The sequence below is a fragment of the Crinia signifera genome, chromosome 11, assembly GCF_055691185.1.
Source record: "Crinia signifera chromosome 11, ASM5569118v1, whole genome shotgun sequence".
Lineage (NCBI taxonomy): Eukaryota > Metazoa > Chordata > Amphibia > Anura > Myobatrachidae > Crinia > Crinia signifera.
In genome coordinates, this window is record NC_139227.1 from 56,735,195 (window position 1) to 56,751,386 (window position 16,192).

A 16,192-nucleotide genomic window follows, 5' to 3' on the forward strand; every position below is an offset into this window, starting at 1 on the left:
CATTAAATTGTGTGATAAACATACCTGATCTTTTTTTTTAAATATCATTTTTATTGAAGCACTAAAAAATTTTGACATTGCATAAGAGGTTCAATAAACATCTCATCACGGGTACATTTCACATAGAAAACATCGGCACTTGGGTTAACATGGACCACAGTACAAAGTTATAGATAGTGATCTGAAGACAATATAGAATGTAACGTATTTCTCAGTGACGTTAGGGTTTAAAAGGGAGGCTTCCCGGTCTCCAAGACAGTCATATTGTACCAGGTGGACAAGTATACAGTCTTTCTGATAATGTCTCGTTCTGAGGCAGAAAGCGTAAGTATATAAGGCAACCATATATCAAAAAACTTGGATGCCCGGGATTCCACATCTAGTACACATTCTACCCAATCCATCTGATACATATAAATCAATCTGGGCATAAACAGTGTTATTGACAAATGATCTGATTGTATCCATTTTGACAATATGGTTTTCTTTGCCGCAGTGGCTATCCTGGCTAAAAGGAGGCGTATCCCAGACGTTAATTTAGGGTTGAGGGATGGGGGGTAGTAATTCCACAAGGCCCAAGGCATAGTAATCTTAAACAAAATATTTAAAGTATTGTTAATATACGACTGTACTTTATCCCAAAAGAGCTGTACAATTGCACAGGACCAAAGACAGTGGGTAATCTCTGCATCTGGCGATGAACAATTAAAACAGTTGGAATTGTCAGATACCCCAGTTAAATATCTCAATTTCGGGGTGTAGTACGCCCTGTGCAGGATTTTATACTGCATTTCTGCATAAGACGCAGAGACCAGTTGTTTGTTAAGCCGGACTGTCAATCTAATTACGTCCATTGTACTAAGCCCTGGGGATGTGTCTTGCCATTTAGATACCCCTGTAAAATTCGTTGTTAAATCTATTTTCTTCTGTGTTAGATCGTAAAGTACAGAAGTTGACACGGATCTACCCTCACTTGTGATTATTAGATTATTTAACGTATTGGTGAATTCAGCCTTTGTAAGAGTGGTTATTAATTTGGAGATATAACTGCGAGCCTGGAAATATGCAAATGTTGGGAAAGTAAGGTCTGGGAATCGTTCTTTTAATTTAGACAATGTGAGTACTGTAGTGTAGTCTGCCTCTAAAAATTGATATACCAATCGTAGGCCTCCAAGGTGCCATCTCCCAAATGTTGTATCCGGGTTACCACCCTGAAAGAAGCGGTTGTGTGTTAATGGTAAAAATATAGAACTCATGCTAGACAAACCAGATCGTCGGCGTGAAGATCGCCATGCCATATAAGGGGTGAAGAGCAGGGGGTTAAATTTTACTTCCTGCTCAATGGCTGATATTGGCAGATGTAAAAATGCAACCAAGGAATGCCTGGTCTAGGGGCTGATTAGCATAGTGGCTGGTTCCTCCCACCCAGTCCAGAGCATACCGCATATTTGAAGCCAGGGCATAGTCTTGAATATTGGGTAGGTTGATGCCTCCCAATGATAGGGGCTGTTGTAATTTAAACAGCGCGATTCGGGGGCGTTTTCCAGCCCATATACATTTTGTGAGAGCCCTGTTAATGGTGATAACATCGTGTTTGCTCATAAGATATGGCAGCATCTGGACTGGGTAGAGGAGGCGTGGAAAAGAGACCATTCTGAATAATTGGCACCTCCCAAGATAGGACAGCGGCAGATGTTGCCATCTATCGAAATCTGCCCTCATCTGTGAAATAAAATGGGTGTAGTTTGTCGAGTATAGGTTAGATATCTGTCTAGGGAATCGCAAACCCAAGTAGAGCAAATAATCTTGTGCCCAGCGAAATGGGAACGGAGAGGACTATCCCAGTGTGGCCTCAGGATATATTGCCAATGCTTCGGTCTTATCAAAATTAATCAGGAAGCCAGAGATTTTCTGGAAGTCTGACAAGGTTCGCTGTAGACCGGATAAGGCCTCCTTGGAATTGCTGATATATAGTAATAGATCGTCAGCGAAGGCTGATACTTTTATTTCTGAATCCCCTAAGGTTATGCCTCTCCAATGGTTATCTTTTAAGAATGACCTAATCAATGGATCAAGGGCTAAGTTAAAGAGTAATGGTGAGAGCGAGCAGCCCTGTCGGGTCCCTCTATATAATGAAAAAAATTTTGAATTCAAACCATTAACCATTAGGTGCGCTGTGGGGCAAGAATGCGAAAGATATTCATAAATCATTCTCCAAATTGTTGGGTTTGGAGAACTCTAAGAATATGCGACCAGGAAACTCTGTCGAACGCCTTTTCGGCGTCACAGCTGACTATGATAGCTTCCTTATTGGAAGTCTGGTGATATATAAGGCAGCGACAAGCATTCGTACATTGTGCACAGAGGTACGTCCCCTTACAAAACCATTTTGGGCAGGGTGGAGAATTCTGGGTAGGATGGATTGAAGTCTTTGAGCCAGTAACTTGGTAAAAAGTTTTAAGTCCTGGTTCAGCAGGGAAATGGGTCTGTATGACTGCACCTTCATAGGGTCCTTCCCTGGTTTGGGGAAAACTACTATTCTGGCTTCAGTAAAGCCATGTGGTGCGGGATTCCCACAGAGCATGGAGTTAAATAGGGACGTTAAGTGGGGTAGGACCTGCTCATGTGCCATTTGATAAAATTCGGCTCCAAAGCCATCTGGGCCTGGAGATTTACCCTTCGCCAATGATTTAATAATAGGGGATAATTCTTGGTCAGTGACAGGAGATACCAGCAATTCCCTTTCCTCTGAAGTTATTTCAGGCAAATCCGCTAGTCTGAGAAATTCAAGACCTGCTTCAGGGGCGTCTAATGGGGCTGAATATAGTTGTTCGTAATATTTCTGGAATACTTGTAAGATCTCCTGGGGGTTCTCTACCGATGAGCCCAAATGTGTTTCAATTCGTAAAATCTGAAAGGGGGATGTATGGGAGCGGATCAAATTGGCTAGTAGTTTCCCAGCATTGTTACAGCCACGGAAGTATTTATTGCGTTGAATATTATGTGTGAATTGGGCCCTCTCTGTGCACAGAGTATCATAAATCTGCTTGGCTGCTCGGTATGAGTTCCTTGTCTCATCAGAGTCCTGTAGAAGCAAGGCATCATAGGCCTCAACCAGCCTAGAGCTGCATTCTGTTATGGCTTTGGTCAGTTTCTTACGTTTCCTGGCCACATATTCCATGATTTGGCCCCTAATCACTGGTTTGGCCGCCGCCCAAAACAGGTTAATATCCTTCTCATGTTCTGCATTATCCTTCATATATGTGAGCACTGCCTGTTTTAAATGGGCCTGGAAATCTGTGGAGTTAATCAGATAGGAGGGAAATCTCCAATTATACGATGTTAGGATTGGATCAGCCAGGGCTAGCGTAAACCACACCGGGGCGTGGTCTGATATAGTTATAAGGTTGATCCCAGCGTCAAGAACTTTGTGATATAGGGAGTTTGACAATAACCAATAGTCTATCCTGGATGAGGAGTGGTGGGGATGTGAGTAAAAAGTATATTCTCTGGAGACTGGGTGGCGGCATCTCCATGGGTCGCATAAGCCCAAACTGCTAGTTAAAAGTGTTACCGGGACTGCGTCTCCTCCCCCATCATCCTCCCCACCTCCCGAAGATCTATCTAACCCTCTGGACTGTACACAGTTAAAATCTCCACCCATTATTATTTCGCCTTCTGCCCACTCCAGTAATTTAGTGTAAATAGTTGTGTAGAACACTTTTTGATGGGTTACAGGTGCATAAATAGCAGCTAACGTGTAAACTGCTCCAAATAGTAAGAGTTTGGTAAAAATGAAATGACCCTCGGGATCTGACCACACATCTCGGATGGTATAGGGAAGGTGTTTGCGAAAAAGTATCAGTACACCTCTACGTTTTGATGTGAAGGAGGCAGCTTTAAACTCCCCCACCCATGAGTCCCTCAGAACGTTACTATCTCCTATGTCCCAGTGAGTCTCCTGGAGAAATGATATATCTGGTTTTAGCCTTTTCAAATGGGTCAGTATCTTGCGTCGTTTGATGGGGGAATTTAGCCCTTTCACATTCCACGATACAAATTTTAACGAGGATTGTACCCTAGTGGAGCTAGTGGAACTGGTAGATGTAGCGGCCATGTCTAACCAATGCCCGTCCTATTCCATGTAGCCATTAAGTAGCACACTTCTAGGGTTCCCCTCCCCGTCCCAGCGAGCGGGTCATGGAACATAGGGCATAATCTACAGTAGTACAATGCACCCGTGAGAGAATAACATTTCGTAAATACAATAAACCTACATATATACCAAACTTTTTTATATAATTTTAGAAGCCAGTAGATTAGTAAATATTGCTGCAATATAGTATAATGTAACTCTGAACATCGCAACTGTGTATCTAGAACCAAAAACTGCAGAACAACATATTGAATTATTGTGAACATGGGAGTTGTTTTTGCGATATGAGTAATCGTGGCGCTCTCAAGTAAAGAGGTCCCGCGAGTAATCTGATTTAAAAGAGGATCAACAGTAAGAGTAACCATAAATGACAGTATTGTAAATAGTAACCTGAATAGCAGAATAATACTTAAACTAATGAGAGAGATATGCATATATATAACTACATATGAAAGACACTTGAATGTGAATACCATAAAAGGATATGGTGACAAACGTGGTAATTGTCAAGGAAAGTCAATCCGCATCCGACATTCGGATGGCTGACCCTTCTTGGAGGGAGTCAATGAAGTTTCTTGCGGCCTGTGGAGTGTCCAGGAAGTACGACCGCCCCTTATGGAATACCCGAAGTTTAGCCGGGTATAGCAAGGCGAATTTCCGGCCCATTTCAAATAATTTCTTGCATGCCGGTGCAAACTCTCTTCTTTGTGCAGCCACCAGGAATGAAAAGTCCTGAAATAATAGTAATTTGCTTCCTAGATATTGCAAGTCTTTGCGTTTTCGGTAAGCATCCAAGATGCAGACCTTGTCCGCGTAATTGAGAATCCTCAGGATAACCGGTCTGGGGCGGTCTCGTGAGGACTGTCTTTCCGGTCCAATGCGGTGTACTCTCTCCACCACCAAGGAGCCCTCCGGCGGTACACAGCCTAATTCACGCGGCAGCCATTCCGCCACCAGGGGCATAAGCTCCGAGTTCTTGATGGATTCTGGAAGGCCTTTGATGCGTATATTATTCCTTCTATTTTGATTTTCCAGCTCCTCAAGCTTGTCGTGAATAGTAGTCACCATCTGCTCCTGTGCCTTAATTGTCGCTTTAGATGTCGCCAACTCATCTTCTAGATCCGAGATTCTCTGCTCTGCCTCCGACAACCTCTGGGTATGTTGTGTCAGCTGTGTGAGGGCCGATTCGATTGAGTCTTTTATAGGTGCCAATTTTTGATCCAGTAGTGCTGCCAATATGGATGTAATTTCTTGTGTCGACGTGGAATGAGAAGCCGGAGAAGGGGGAGGATCCAAGTCTCCCTCCTGTCCCGATATTGGTGAGTTGGGTGAAGATTGAGATGAGGCGGCCTTTCCCTTACCTTTGCCTTGTTGTACAGTCTTTTGGGCCCTCTGTGGGCAAGCCATAAGTTTATCCATGATGACAAGGAACGTCCAACAGCTCAGATGTCTATCTGACATAAATTGGGGGGAGATATGTCAATCGCACAGAATAGTAAGGATTTATTTTTGTATTTTAGGACCCTCCTCAATGCTCATGAGTTTTTATTTTTTATAAAACAGGTGAGGGTGTGCTACCATAGGCATTGGGATTACAAGAGTAGGAAAGACAGAAAGAATGCCTTTTGCTGGTGCACCTAAGAAAAAAGACTCTTAATACATAACGTTTATTGGATTTGTATAAAATATAGTTAGCGAAATAAAACCACACATACAAAAAATGACATCATTTAATAAAAAGGGGGGAAGATGTTTCCCTTGACTCAGTGTGACCCCAAATCTCCTCTACCCTGTATATATATATGTATTTTTGTACGGTATGCAACCACAAGAGAATAAATGCTCTTGGTGAGACAGAGGACTTGCGATGTCCAGTTTGATATCTTATGATTTGATACATATAAGTTAGCACTCGTATGCATACATTGTATCAATCACAGAGACTGGTTATACAATTCGTTTGCATCAATTGTGTCAATCACAGGGACCGGCTTGTGAAGTCAAGTTAGAATATGCATCCAGATCGGATAATTCCGTCTGGCGCAGCTAACAGCCCCTGAGACTGCTCCGTCTCCTATGTACTGAGCGTTGGTGAACTGTATCAGAGGTGTGCAGACGTGCACTTGCCTCGTTCACCCGGCTAGCTCAGATGACGCTGAGTCTGGCGCCAGACTTGCGTCTTGGTCACGGAAGGAACCAGTGACCTGGGTTGCGCAGCGCTACAAGTAAATTTCATAACATTGTAAGTGGGGAGGGGGAGAGGGGATTTAAAACACACTGAGTGTGTTTAGTCGGTCAGCGTACGCTTCGCTCAGAACGCTTCCTCAGGACCACCCGGTGTGCGTCCGGAAGCTCCTTTTATTCCACCCATCTCATGCATATTCATGAGATGATCGGGGGTGTGTGTTCAAACGTCCCAATCATTGGTCTAATTGTATGACTCTTCAGTTTTATTGGTCTTTGAGTAGTCGGCTAATAAGTGGTGCTAATAGTATAAGTGGTATAACTTTCTTCATATGTTTATCGGAGGTGTAATGGTATTAAAAGAAAAAGAGTACTGAGGTCTAACAGAATCAGTGTGTTGTCTCTTCAATCACGTACTGTTTTGTCCGATTGTCGACATGTAATTCGCCGACTATGTTTAAATCAAACTTGAATTGTAGTGACTGACTATTTGCATCATGTATGAATTCAAGACATGATGGTATATTTCTAGCGGGCACCCTGTCGCGGGATCTGGGTGTCCCACTAAAGAATATCTGTGGTAGTAATGTATGTACCATTTTTTGTGCAGAAGAAACGTCATCTCATGCATATTTATGAGATGATCGGGAGTGTGTATTCCGACATCCCGTTCATTGGTCTGATTGTTTGACACATCAGTTTCATTGGTCTGTGTACAGTCGATATAGGTAAGTAGCGCTAATAGTATACGTGGCATTGCTCTCTCTATATATTTATCGGCGGTATGAGAGTATTGAGAGGATAAAGAATGGGAAGGTCTAATGAAATGAGTGTGTTTCCTCTTCAATCACGTTATGTTTGTCAACTTGTTGACATATAGTTCGCCGACTGTGTTTCTTGGGCGAACTTTAATTATAGTACTGACTTTCTGCATCATGTATGATTACAAGAGATGAGGGTATATTTCTGGTGGGCACCCTATCACGGGATCTGGGTGTCCCCATAAAACATCGAAAGAATGATACATATATTATAATTATAGATTTTATGGGGACACCCAGATCCCGTGATAGGGTGCCCGCCTGAAATATACCCTCATCTCTTGTAATCATACATGATGCAGAAAGTCAGTACTATAATTAAAGTTCGCCCAAGAAACACAGTCGGCGAACTATATGTCAACAAGTTGACAAACATAACGTGATGCAAATAGTCAGTCACTACAATTCAAGTTTGATTTAAACATAGTCGGCGAATTACATGTCGACAATCGGACAAAACAGTACGTGATTGAAGAGACAACACACTGATTCTGTTAGACCTCAGTACTCTTTTTCTTTTAATACCATTATACCTCCGATAAACATATGAAGAAAGTTATACCACTTATACTATTAGCGCCACTTACCAATGCCGACTACTCAAATACCAATGAAACTGAAGAGTCATACAATTAGACCAATGATCGGGACGTTTGAACACACACCCCCGATCATCTCATGAATATGCATGAGATGGGTGGAATAAAAGGAGCTTCCGGACGCACACCGGGTGGTCCTGAGGAAGCGTTCTGAGCGAAGCGTACGCTGACCGACTAAACACACTCAGTGTGTTTTAAATCCCCTCTCCCCCTCCCCACTTACAATGTTATGAAATTTACTTGTACCGCTGCGCAACCCAGGTCACTGGTTCCTTCCGTGACCAAGACGCAAGTCTGGCGCCAGACTCAGCGTCATCTGAGCTAGCCGGGTGAACGAGGCAAGTGCACATCTGCAAACCTCTGATACAGTTCACCAACGCTCAGTACATAGGAGACGGAGCAGTCTCAGGGGCTGTTAGCTGCGCCAGACGGAATTATCCGATCTGGATGCATATTCTAACTTGACTTCACAAGCCGGTCCCTGTGATTGACACAATTGATGCAAACGAATTGTATAACCAGTCTCTGTGATTGATACAATGTATGCATACGAGTGCTAACTTATATGTATCAAATCATAAGATATCAAACTGGACATCGCAAGTCCTCTGTCTCACCAAGAGCATTTATTCTCTTGTGGTTGCATACCGTACAAAAATACATATATATATACAGGGTAGAGGAGATTTGGGGTCACACTGAGTCAAGGGAAACATCTTCCCCCTTTTTTATTAAATGTTGTCATTTTTTGTATGTGTGGTTTTATTTCGCTAACTATATTTTATACAAATCCAATAAACGTTATGTATTAAGAGTCTTTTTTCTTAGGTGCACCAGCAAAAGGCATTCTTTCTGTCTTTCCTACAGATGTCTATCTGCCCAGCGCTGCTCACAGACTTCGTCTATATCAAATATGCAGACTTTTATTCAAATAGAATCCACAACTCCTCTGACCAGCAGTAAGGAGTCGTGTTAACAATCCAGCCAATTGAATAATATTGAAGGGAGTAGTGAATAATGTGACCAAAGTCCAGTACATTACATAGTGGTTTTAGTAAGGTTTCATGAATTGTGTTGATGTGGTTTGTGGGGGGATGTCGCCAGCAAGTGCCCAGTGTGGTAATTGCAGGACCACAATACCAGCAGGTGCAGCAGGGGGCCCTATTATCAGCAATGTTCTGCTTGTGGGGATGTGTGGAGGAGATCTCCAGCGGTGCAGGGGTTAATGGCGCCTGTCTCCCAGCCCCTGATGTTGTTCACTGGGAGCTGCTGCCAGCGATGCAGAGGTTAATGGCGTCTGCCCTTCAGCCCCAACAGTGCAGGAGTTAGTGGCGTCTGTCCCCACAGCCCCTGATGCAGCTCGTCGGGAGCCGCCTCAAACACACACCTGCCTTGTTGTTTGCAGGTCTAGACGTCCCCGGCAGCTCCCCGGTGCCCCAGGTCGTAGAGGGGTCAGGTGCAGGCTCTCTCCGTCGCCTCCCCGCAGTGCCGCAATCCGGCGGGCTCCGGAGCTCCAAACTCGAGACCGCGGTCTCGGTCCTCGAGTAGGCCCCGACTCTGTGTTTCACGCCGGGACCGCGCAGATGCGGCGCAGACCTCTCGCTGCTTCCCCGGCGGTTGGTCCCACTGAACTGGATGCCTAATCTCCGGTAAGCGTGCCCTCCCCGGTGTTTCAGAGGTTTGGGCCCGGAGCTAGGCTGAAAAGGCGTCCGTCCAGTCTGGCAGTTAGGCCACGCCTCCATACCTGATCTTTTTATCTCTTTTTTAGTATGTTTATCTTCTGACTTACTTTTTTTTTTTCTTCAAAAGAGTTGTTCTTTCCATCTTATTAACCTCTTGTAGGGCTCCTGTTAATACCTGTTCTGGGTAGTTTTGTTCTCTGAATGCTCCAAGGAGGGTGTCTGCTTGTTTATTGTATGCTGCTTCTGTTGAAGCTGGCCATTTGAGGTGTTATTCTTCCAGCTGATAGCGTGTGAACTCTGATAGTTCAGATACCTGTTCTGATCGACTGGTTTCACGTAGGTTTCTGTTGTTAGGATGCCATCTCTTACCTGGAGCGCGACATCCAAAAAATTAATAGAACTAGTGCTATACGTGCTTGTAAACTTAAGTCCAAATTCATTTGTGTTTAAATTATCAGTGAATTGGTGCAGTGAGGGTAGATCCCCACTCCAAATTATAAATAAGTCATCAATATACCATCCGTATAGGGCCAGGTTCGTCCCAAGCTCGCTCCCCCACACATGCTTGTCTTTGAGGATGCCCATGTATAGGTTGGCGAAGCTCGGAGCGAACCTGGTCCCCATAGCGGTCCCCAGTGTCTGCAAATAAAACTGTGAGTCAAACAAAAAATAATTGTGTTCCAAAATAAATTGAATAGAAAGTAATAGAAACTCACGTAGAGGGTCTGAGATCCCCTCGTCTTTGGACAGGTAATGGTCTATTGCTTTAATTCCCATAGAGTGTGGTATATTTGAATATAGCGATTCAACGTCGCATGTGACGAGGTAATAACCATCCTTCCAATCAACTGTGTTGATAATATTAAGGAAATGTTTAGTATCTTTTATATGTGATCTCAGACCCTCCACATGTGTCTGTAGAAAAAAATCAACAAAAGATGATAGGTTATTTGTAAGTGACCCCACACCAGAAATAATAGGACGTCCCGGTGGTGTGCTCAGTGATTTGTGAATTTTGGGCAAATAATAAAACGTGGGAGTGATGGTATGTGAAGAAAACAAAAAGTGTGAGGTTTCTTTGGATATCGCGCCCCCGGCAAGGGCTATGTCCAGCATCTCACGTAGTTTTTTCTGAAAACGGGCGGTTGGATCGCAACCGAGCTTGCAGTAGAACTTTTGATCGGTTAGTTGTCTTGTAGCTTCTGCTACATAGTCTGCAACGTTCAGTATTACGATCCCACCGCCCTTATCAGCTGGTTTTATTATTACTCCCTCGTCTGCGCAGAGTTCTTTTATTGCTCTGCATTCCCCTTGACTCAAGTTGTCATTAAGGCGTTTTTTATCAGCCTTATCACACATATTTTTGAATTGGCTCATAGTAGTGTTATAAAAACATTCTATGTATGGGCCCTTGTACTGGAGAGGGTAAAACTCTGACTTATTTTTAAATCGTTTGGAGTCGTATATTTTTATTGGTTTATCTCCCTCCTCTTCAGCACAAGGGTCCATCCCAGTCCCATCCTCTAGGCTCTCCAGTATTTCAAGGGCCTCCATGTCCCCTTCATCCAAAATAATTGGCATACCGTTCATACTTTTAGCTTCTTTTAATGCTTTGATTGCAAAAAATCTTTTGCGGCTTAGCGTTCTAGTATATCTGTTTAGGTCAACAAAAAGTTTAAAAATATTAGGTTTACTGACAGGGGCGAAATTTAGTCCTCTTTCCAATAGTCGGACCTCGTCCGTCGTTAGTTTTTTAGAGGAAAGGTTATAGATCCCCTTACCCTTTTGTATTACCTCATGTTGACTGTTTTTTGGGCCTGGACTCTTCTTCCTCCACTGCATCCCCTGTGTCCCTTTCTCTGTTTCTTTTTAGGGGGGCTTTTTGTGTCTCTTTTGGCGGTCTGCTTTGGGATCTTCCTAGTCCTAAAAAAACTTTTTTTCTTAGTGCGGTTTCATAGTCATCTTCTGTTTCAGACGGCCCACTAAAATATCTATCTCTTCTTTGTTTGTGGTATTGTCTTTTTGGTGATTCATAGTCACTCAGGCTAGAGTATCTGTTTGTGTATTCATCCCTGTAGCTGTTATTATTATATCTCTTATTGGTTTTTGGGGTGTAATTCTGCCTCGTGTCTCTGTTAATGTCACGATAATTGTCCCTCCTATCTTTTCTTTGGAATCTAACTTTTTTGTTTGATTGGGGTCTTTCTCTAGATCTGAATGAGTTGGACCCTTTCCTTTCTCTAAATTTCTTATTGTATGTATAAATTTCACCTCTCTCGTAATCCCTACTATCACGATCCATTTTATTGTCTTTACGTTCAATTAGTTCATGTTCAAACTTTTCTATTTTGTTATTTACCTTTGAATTCTTGGGTATTTTCAAATCTTTTCAGGGACGAATGGACTGTTTCTATTTTTTCTTGCAAGATTTTGACCTGATCTTCCCTGTATTTAATTAGAAGTTTCATTAAACTCTTTGAACAGGTTTTTAATATATCATTCCATTCGTCTGTGAAAGACTGATCTCCCCGAATGTAGGGGATTTATTCACCCTCAGGCCTCTGGGGATCATGTCGCCGTCCAGATATTTCTGGAGGGTGACCTTGTCCCACCAGTGCCGTGTCTCTGCTATACACAGATCCTCAAGTTCATTGAAAATCCTATGCATATCATTAGGACCGGTGTCATCGGCTGATTTGGATGGCACACAATCCTTAGTACCTCTAAGATAAAGACTTCTTCTTTCTATCCTATCCGAAATACACTTAAGAGATGACATATCTTAAAAAATAAATGTATATATTATATTATCTTTATAGTCAATTTGGTGTTGCTTGTTGGACTTATAGAGCAAGAAAGACAAAAATGAAACACAGAAAAAAGTCCTGCGCACCACCAAATTGATTATATATTAATTGGTATTAATTTATTGATTAATAATTTTAGGTTGGCCAGAGTTTGCTCGTCGTTAGGTACTGCTGCTCTAATTGGGATTGCTCAAAGTCCCAAGGAGAGAGAAGAAAACATAGAGAAATAGAGCTGCGCACCCAACTGTAGTATATGAAAGCAATTTATTACTATTACACACATACAATACAGAAATAAAAATAAATAAAAATACAATAAAAACACAAAATGTAAAAAGGGGGGATTATACAACCGGTTGTATTAGCTATAATCCAGTCCTGGTAGTATTGATTAGTATCAGGTTAGTACTGTTAAAAACATGTAATGTTACTGACAGTCACTGTGCATTCCCGGATTTTCATATCATTATTAGAAACGTGATAAACTGCAGTATTTGTTAGTAGTTTGATGGAGTTTTAATAATAACTTTTTACGTCTGGCCAGACAATTAGAGGTACCTTACAGATGACCTTGTGCTGCTAAGTCCTGTCCTCCCAGTTGATGGCGCTGATTAGCCAAATTCTCAACTTTATCCGGAGTGTGATTCTCAGGAAAGCTGGTCACAGTATAAGCAAAGGTAACGGTCCTCTTAAGTGTATTGCCGGTGGCAGGGGCGTAGCTAAAGGTTCATGGGCCCTGGTGCGAAAGGTCAGCTTGGGGCCCCCTACATACAACAAAATTAAAATCTTGGTCTGTTTATATTTTAATGTAGACACATAATATGCCCCCACAGTGCCAAATACACATATGCCCCCACAGTGCCAGATATGCCCCCACAGTGCCAAATACACATATGCCCCCACAGTGCCAGATATTCCCCCACAGTGCCAGAGACACATATGCCCCCACAGGGCCAGATATTCCCCCACAGTGCCAAATACACATATGCCCCCACAGTGCCAGAAATGCCCCCACAGTGCCAAATACACATATGCCCCCACAGTGCCAGATATGCTCCCACTGTGCCAGAGACACATATGCCCCCACAGTGCTAGATATGCCTCCACAGTGCCAAATACACATATGCCCCCACAGTGCCAGATATGCCCCCACAGTGACAGATACACATATGCCCCCACAGTGCCAGATATTCCCCCACAGTGCCAAATACACATATGCCCCCACAGTGCCAGAAATGCCCCCACAGTGCCAAATAAACATATGCCCCCACAGTGCCAGAAATGACCCCACAGTGCCAAATAAACATATGCCCCCACAGTGCCAGAATTTCCCACCAGCAACTCACGATTGTTGCTGCAATGCTGCCTCTCCATCTGCTGCTGCTGCTGGGCGAGGGGGGGGGGATCCGGTGGGGTCAGACAGCCTCCTGCTCTCCCTGGCCGCTTAGCCAGTCACTGGCTGCGGCCAGGCAGCCTCCTGCGCTGGCCACGGCTTCCAGAACACGGCCGCGGCTACAGGAAAATGGCCGCCGGCATGTCCTCAGTGCAGGAGGCCGGCGGCCATTTTCCTGTAGCCGCGGCCGTGTTCTGGAAGCCGCGGCCAGCGCAGGAGGGCAGCCTGTGACTGGCTAAGCGGGCCGGGGGGACCTGCTGCCATCGGCCCGCCTGGCTCAGGGGCCCGGTCGCAGGTGCGACCGCTGCGACCCCTGTAGCTACGCCACTGGCCGGTGGACTTGTACCCTAACGCGTTTCCCCGCCTTTTATGGTTATCAGCGGCTTCTTCAGAGAGTCTGCAAGTGGCAAGAAGAGCATACTGCTCTATTAGTGGTATAAATAGCGTGTACACCATTAGTGCTCCCAATCGCGGCTAGTGCTGTTTACGCACTTCCGGTATTGCGTTCCACCGGAGTTGTGCGTTCCAATGATGTCACTTCCGTCTTCCGGTGTATGCACATTGTATTGAGTGCTCTCCACAGTGATCTCGCGTTTTAACATAGTCATGTGACTCAGATTCATATGCGGCCAGCGGCCATTTTTTTTGTGGGAATTATGCTTCACATGCCCTTATTCTTATTTCAGATTTTGACGGCAGTGTGTATTTCTTTTTCGATGGTGACATATTAAATAGCCGGGTATGGATAAGCAGGGCAGTAGCCAAAAAGTTTTGTCTATAATCCCTTGACTGGTTTTTCTTAAAAATACGGAGACACCAGGTATGCTTATATCATATAATAAAACCACAAGACAGCAGTATATAAATAATCAGTAGTATCAACACTAGTAGGCAGCTCTTTTCGCCTTTAATTTAATTATTTTTAAAAAATTACTAAACATTTACAGTACAGCCCTATCATCATGAAATATAAAAAACGGAGACCTACAAGATAGGGCCCCGAACTCAGAAACACGCCTTCCAACAAAAAAGTCAATTTCAAAGTAAAAAATTTCAGGTCAGTCGACCTCAAAGGATCAAATGGAGTTTTCTGAAGGACCAACAACACCAGGGACAAATCCAAAAGGTGCCACCGGTTGTTTATAAGGAGGCTTCAGCCGAGTAACTCCTTGGAGAAAGGTCTGTACCTCCAGTAACAATGCTATTTTGAATTTCTTTTGAAAAAAAAAATAGACAAGGCTACAACTGAACCAAGTACTGAAGACTCAGGCCCGATGAGAAATCATCCTGTAAAAAATTCTAGAAGTCTAGAAATTTTAAACCTAGATGTGCAAACCTTTTGTTGTATGCTTTTCAAACTCTATAATAGTTTGCAGAAGAAACCTGTTTTCATGCATTAATCATAGAACGGATAATGGCTTCTGAGAACCCCTTCTTTTTCAAGATAGAGGTTTCAAGAACCAGGCCGTCAAATTTAGCCGAGCAAGGTCCTGGTGTAAGAAGGGACCCTGCCTGAGTAGGTCTGACCAAAGAGAAAGACTCCACGACTCTGTCGATGACTTCAGAATGCTTGAGTACCAAGATCTCCTTGGCCAATCTGGATGACACATGTTCCTTGCGACCTCATCCTCTTCAGCACCTGGGCAATCATTGGGAACAGAGGAAAGACATATGCCAACTTGACATTCCAAGGGCACAGTCATGGCATCCACCACCTCAGCCAGTGGATCCCTGGACCTCACACAGAATCTGGGTACTTGTGTCTGGACACCATCAAGTCCACCTCCGGAAGGCCCCAAAGGGCTACAATCTCCTGGAACACTTGTGGATGTAATGCCCATTCCCCTTCCAGAAGCTCCGTTCTGCTTAGGAAATCCGCTTCCACATTCCGAATTCCTGGAATGAAAACAGCAGATACGGCTGGAACATTGTTCTCTGCCCATCAGAAGATCCGGGACACTTCCATCATTGCCATCTTGCTGCGAGTGCCAAACTGCACGTAATTCCAGTACATTGATCAGCAATACCAATTCTTCCCTGGATCACAGGCCCTGCAACCTCAAGTCCAGAGGTTGCAGCCACTCCCAGGACCGAAGAGAGCGACCCCCATTGGAGGGAGTCCACCACAGCCGTGGCATTGTCCGATTGAATGCGAATGGGAGATCCCCTCAGCATCTTTCTCATGGTCTTGGTATTTCCTGACCAACACGCCAAAATGTTCAACTGAAACTGCTGAGAATGGAATCTGGCATCTGTCTAGAAAGCTGCCACCATCTTGCCTAGTAATCTTGGGCAATGCCATCCTGTTGGCCTGGGACTGAATTGTCCGGAAAACTGACAAATGTCCCTGGCCTTCAATTGCGGTAGGAATACAAGATGAGGATGTGTATCCAATATGACTCCCAGAAACCGAAGTCTCTGAGTGGGACCCAGGTGAAACTTTTGTAGATTAAACTCCACCCGTGGTTTTGCACAAACTGAATGGCCTCTGAAAGGTTTTGTTGCAGTTTTTTTTACAAACTCTGCTTTGAACAAAGGTCGTCCAAAAAT

The 16,192-nt window shown here is 43.9% G+C and overlaps 2 protein-coding genes across 5 annotated transcripts in view; one reads left to right on the forward strand and one right to left on the reverse strand.

The window, feature by feature from the left end:
- Positions 1-16,192, forward strand: part of LOC146046056 (cyclic nucleotide-gated channel beta-1-like) — a 415,388-nt gene that overhangs the window by 305,079 nt on the left and 94,117 nt on the right. The window lies entirely within an intron of this gene.
- LOC146045671 (uncharacterized) overlaps positions 8,510-16,192 on the reverse strand; it is a 57,819-nt gene continuing 50,136 nt past the window's right edge. The window contains exon 2 of the mRNA XM_083164667.1: positions 8,510-13,013. Within this exon, the coding sequence (XP_083020793.1) occupies positions 9,611-11,284 (1,674 nt within the window). The 5' untranslated portion in view covers positions 11,285-13,013 and the 3' untranslated portion in view covers positions 8,510-9,610. The remainder of the gene's footprint in view (positions 13,014-16,192) is intronic.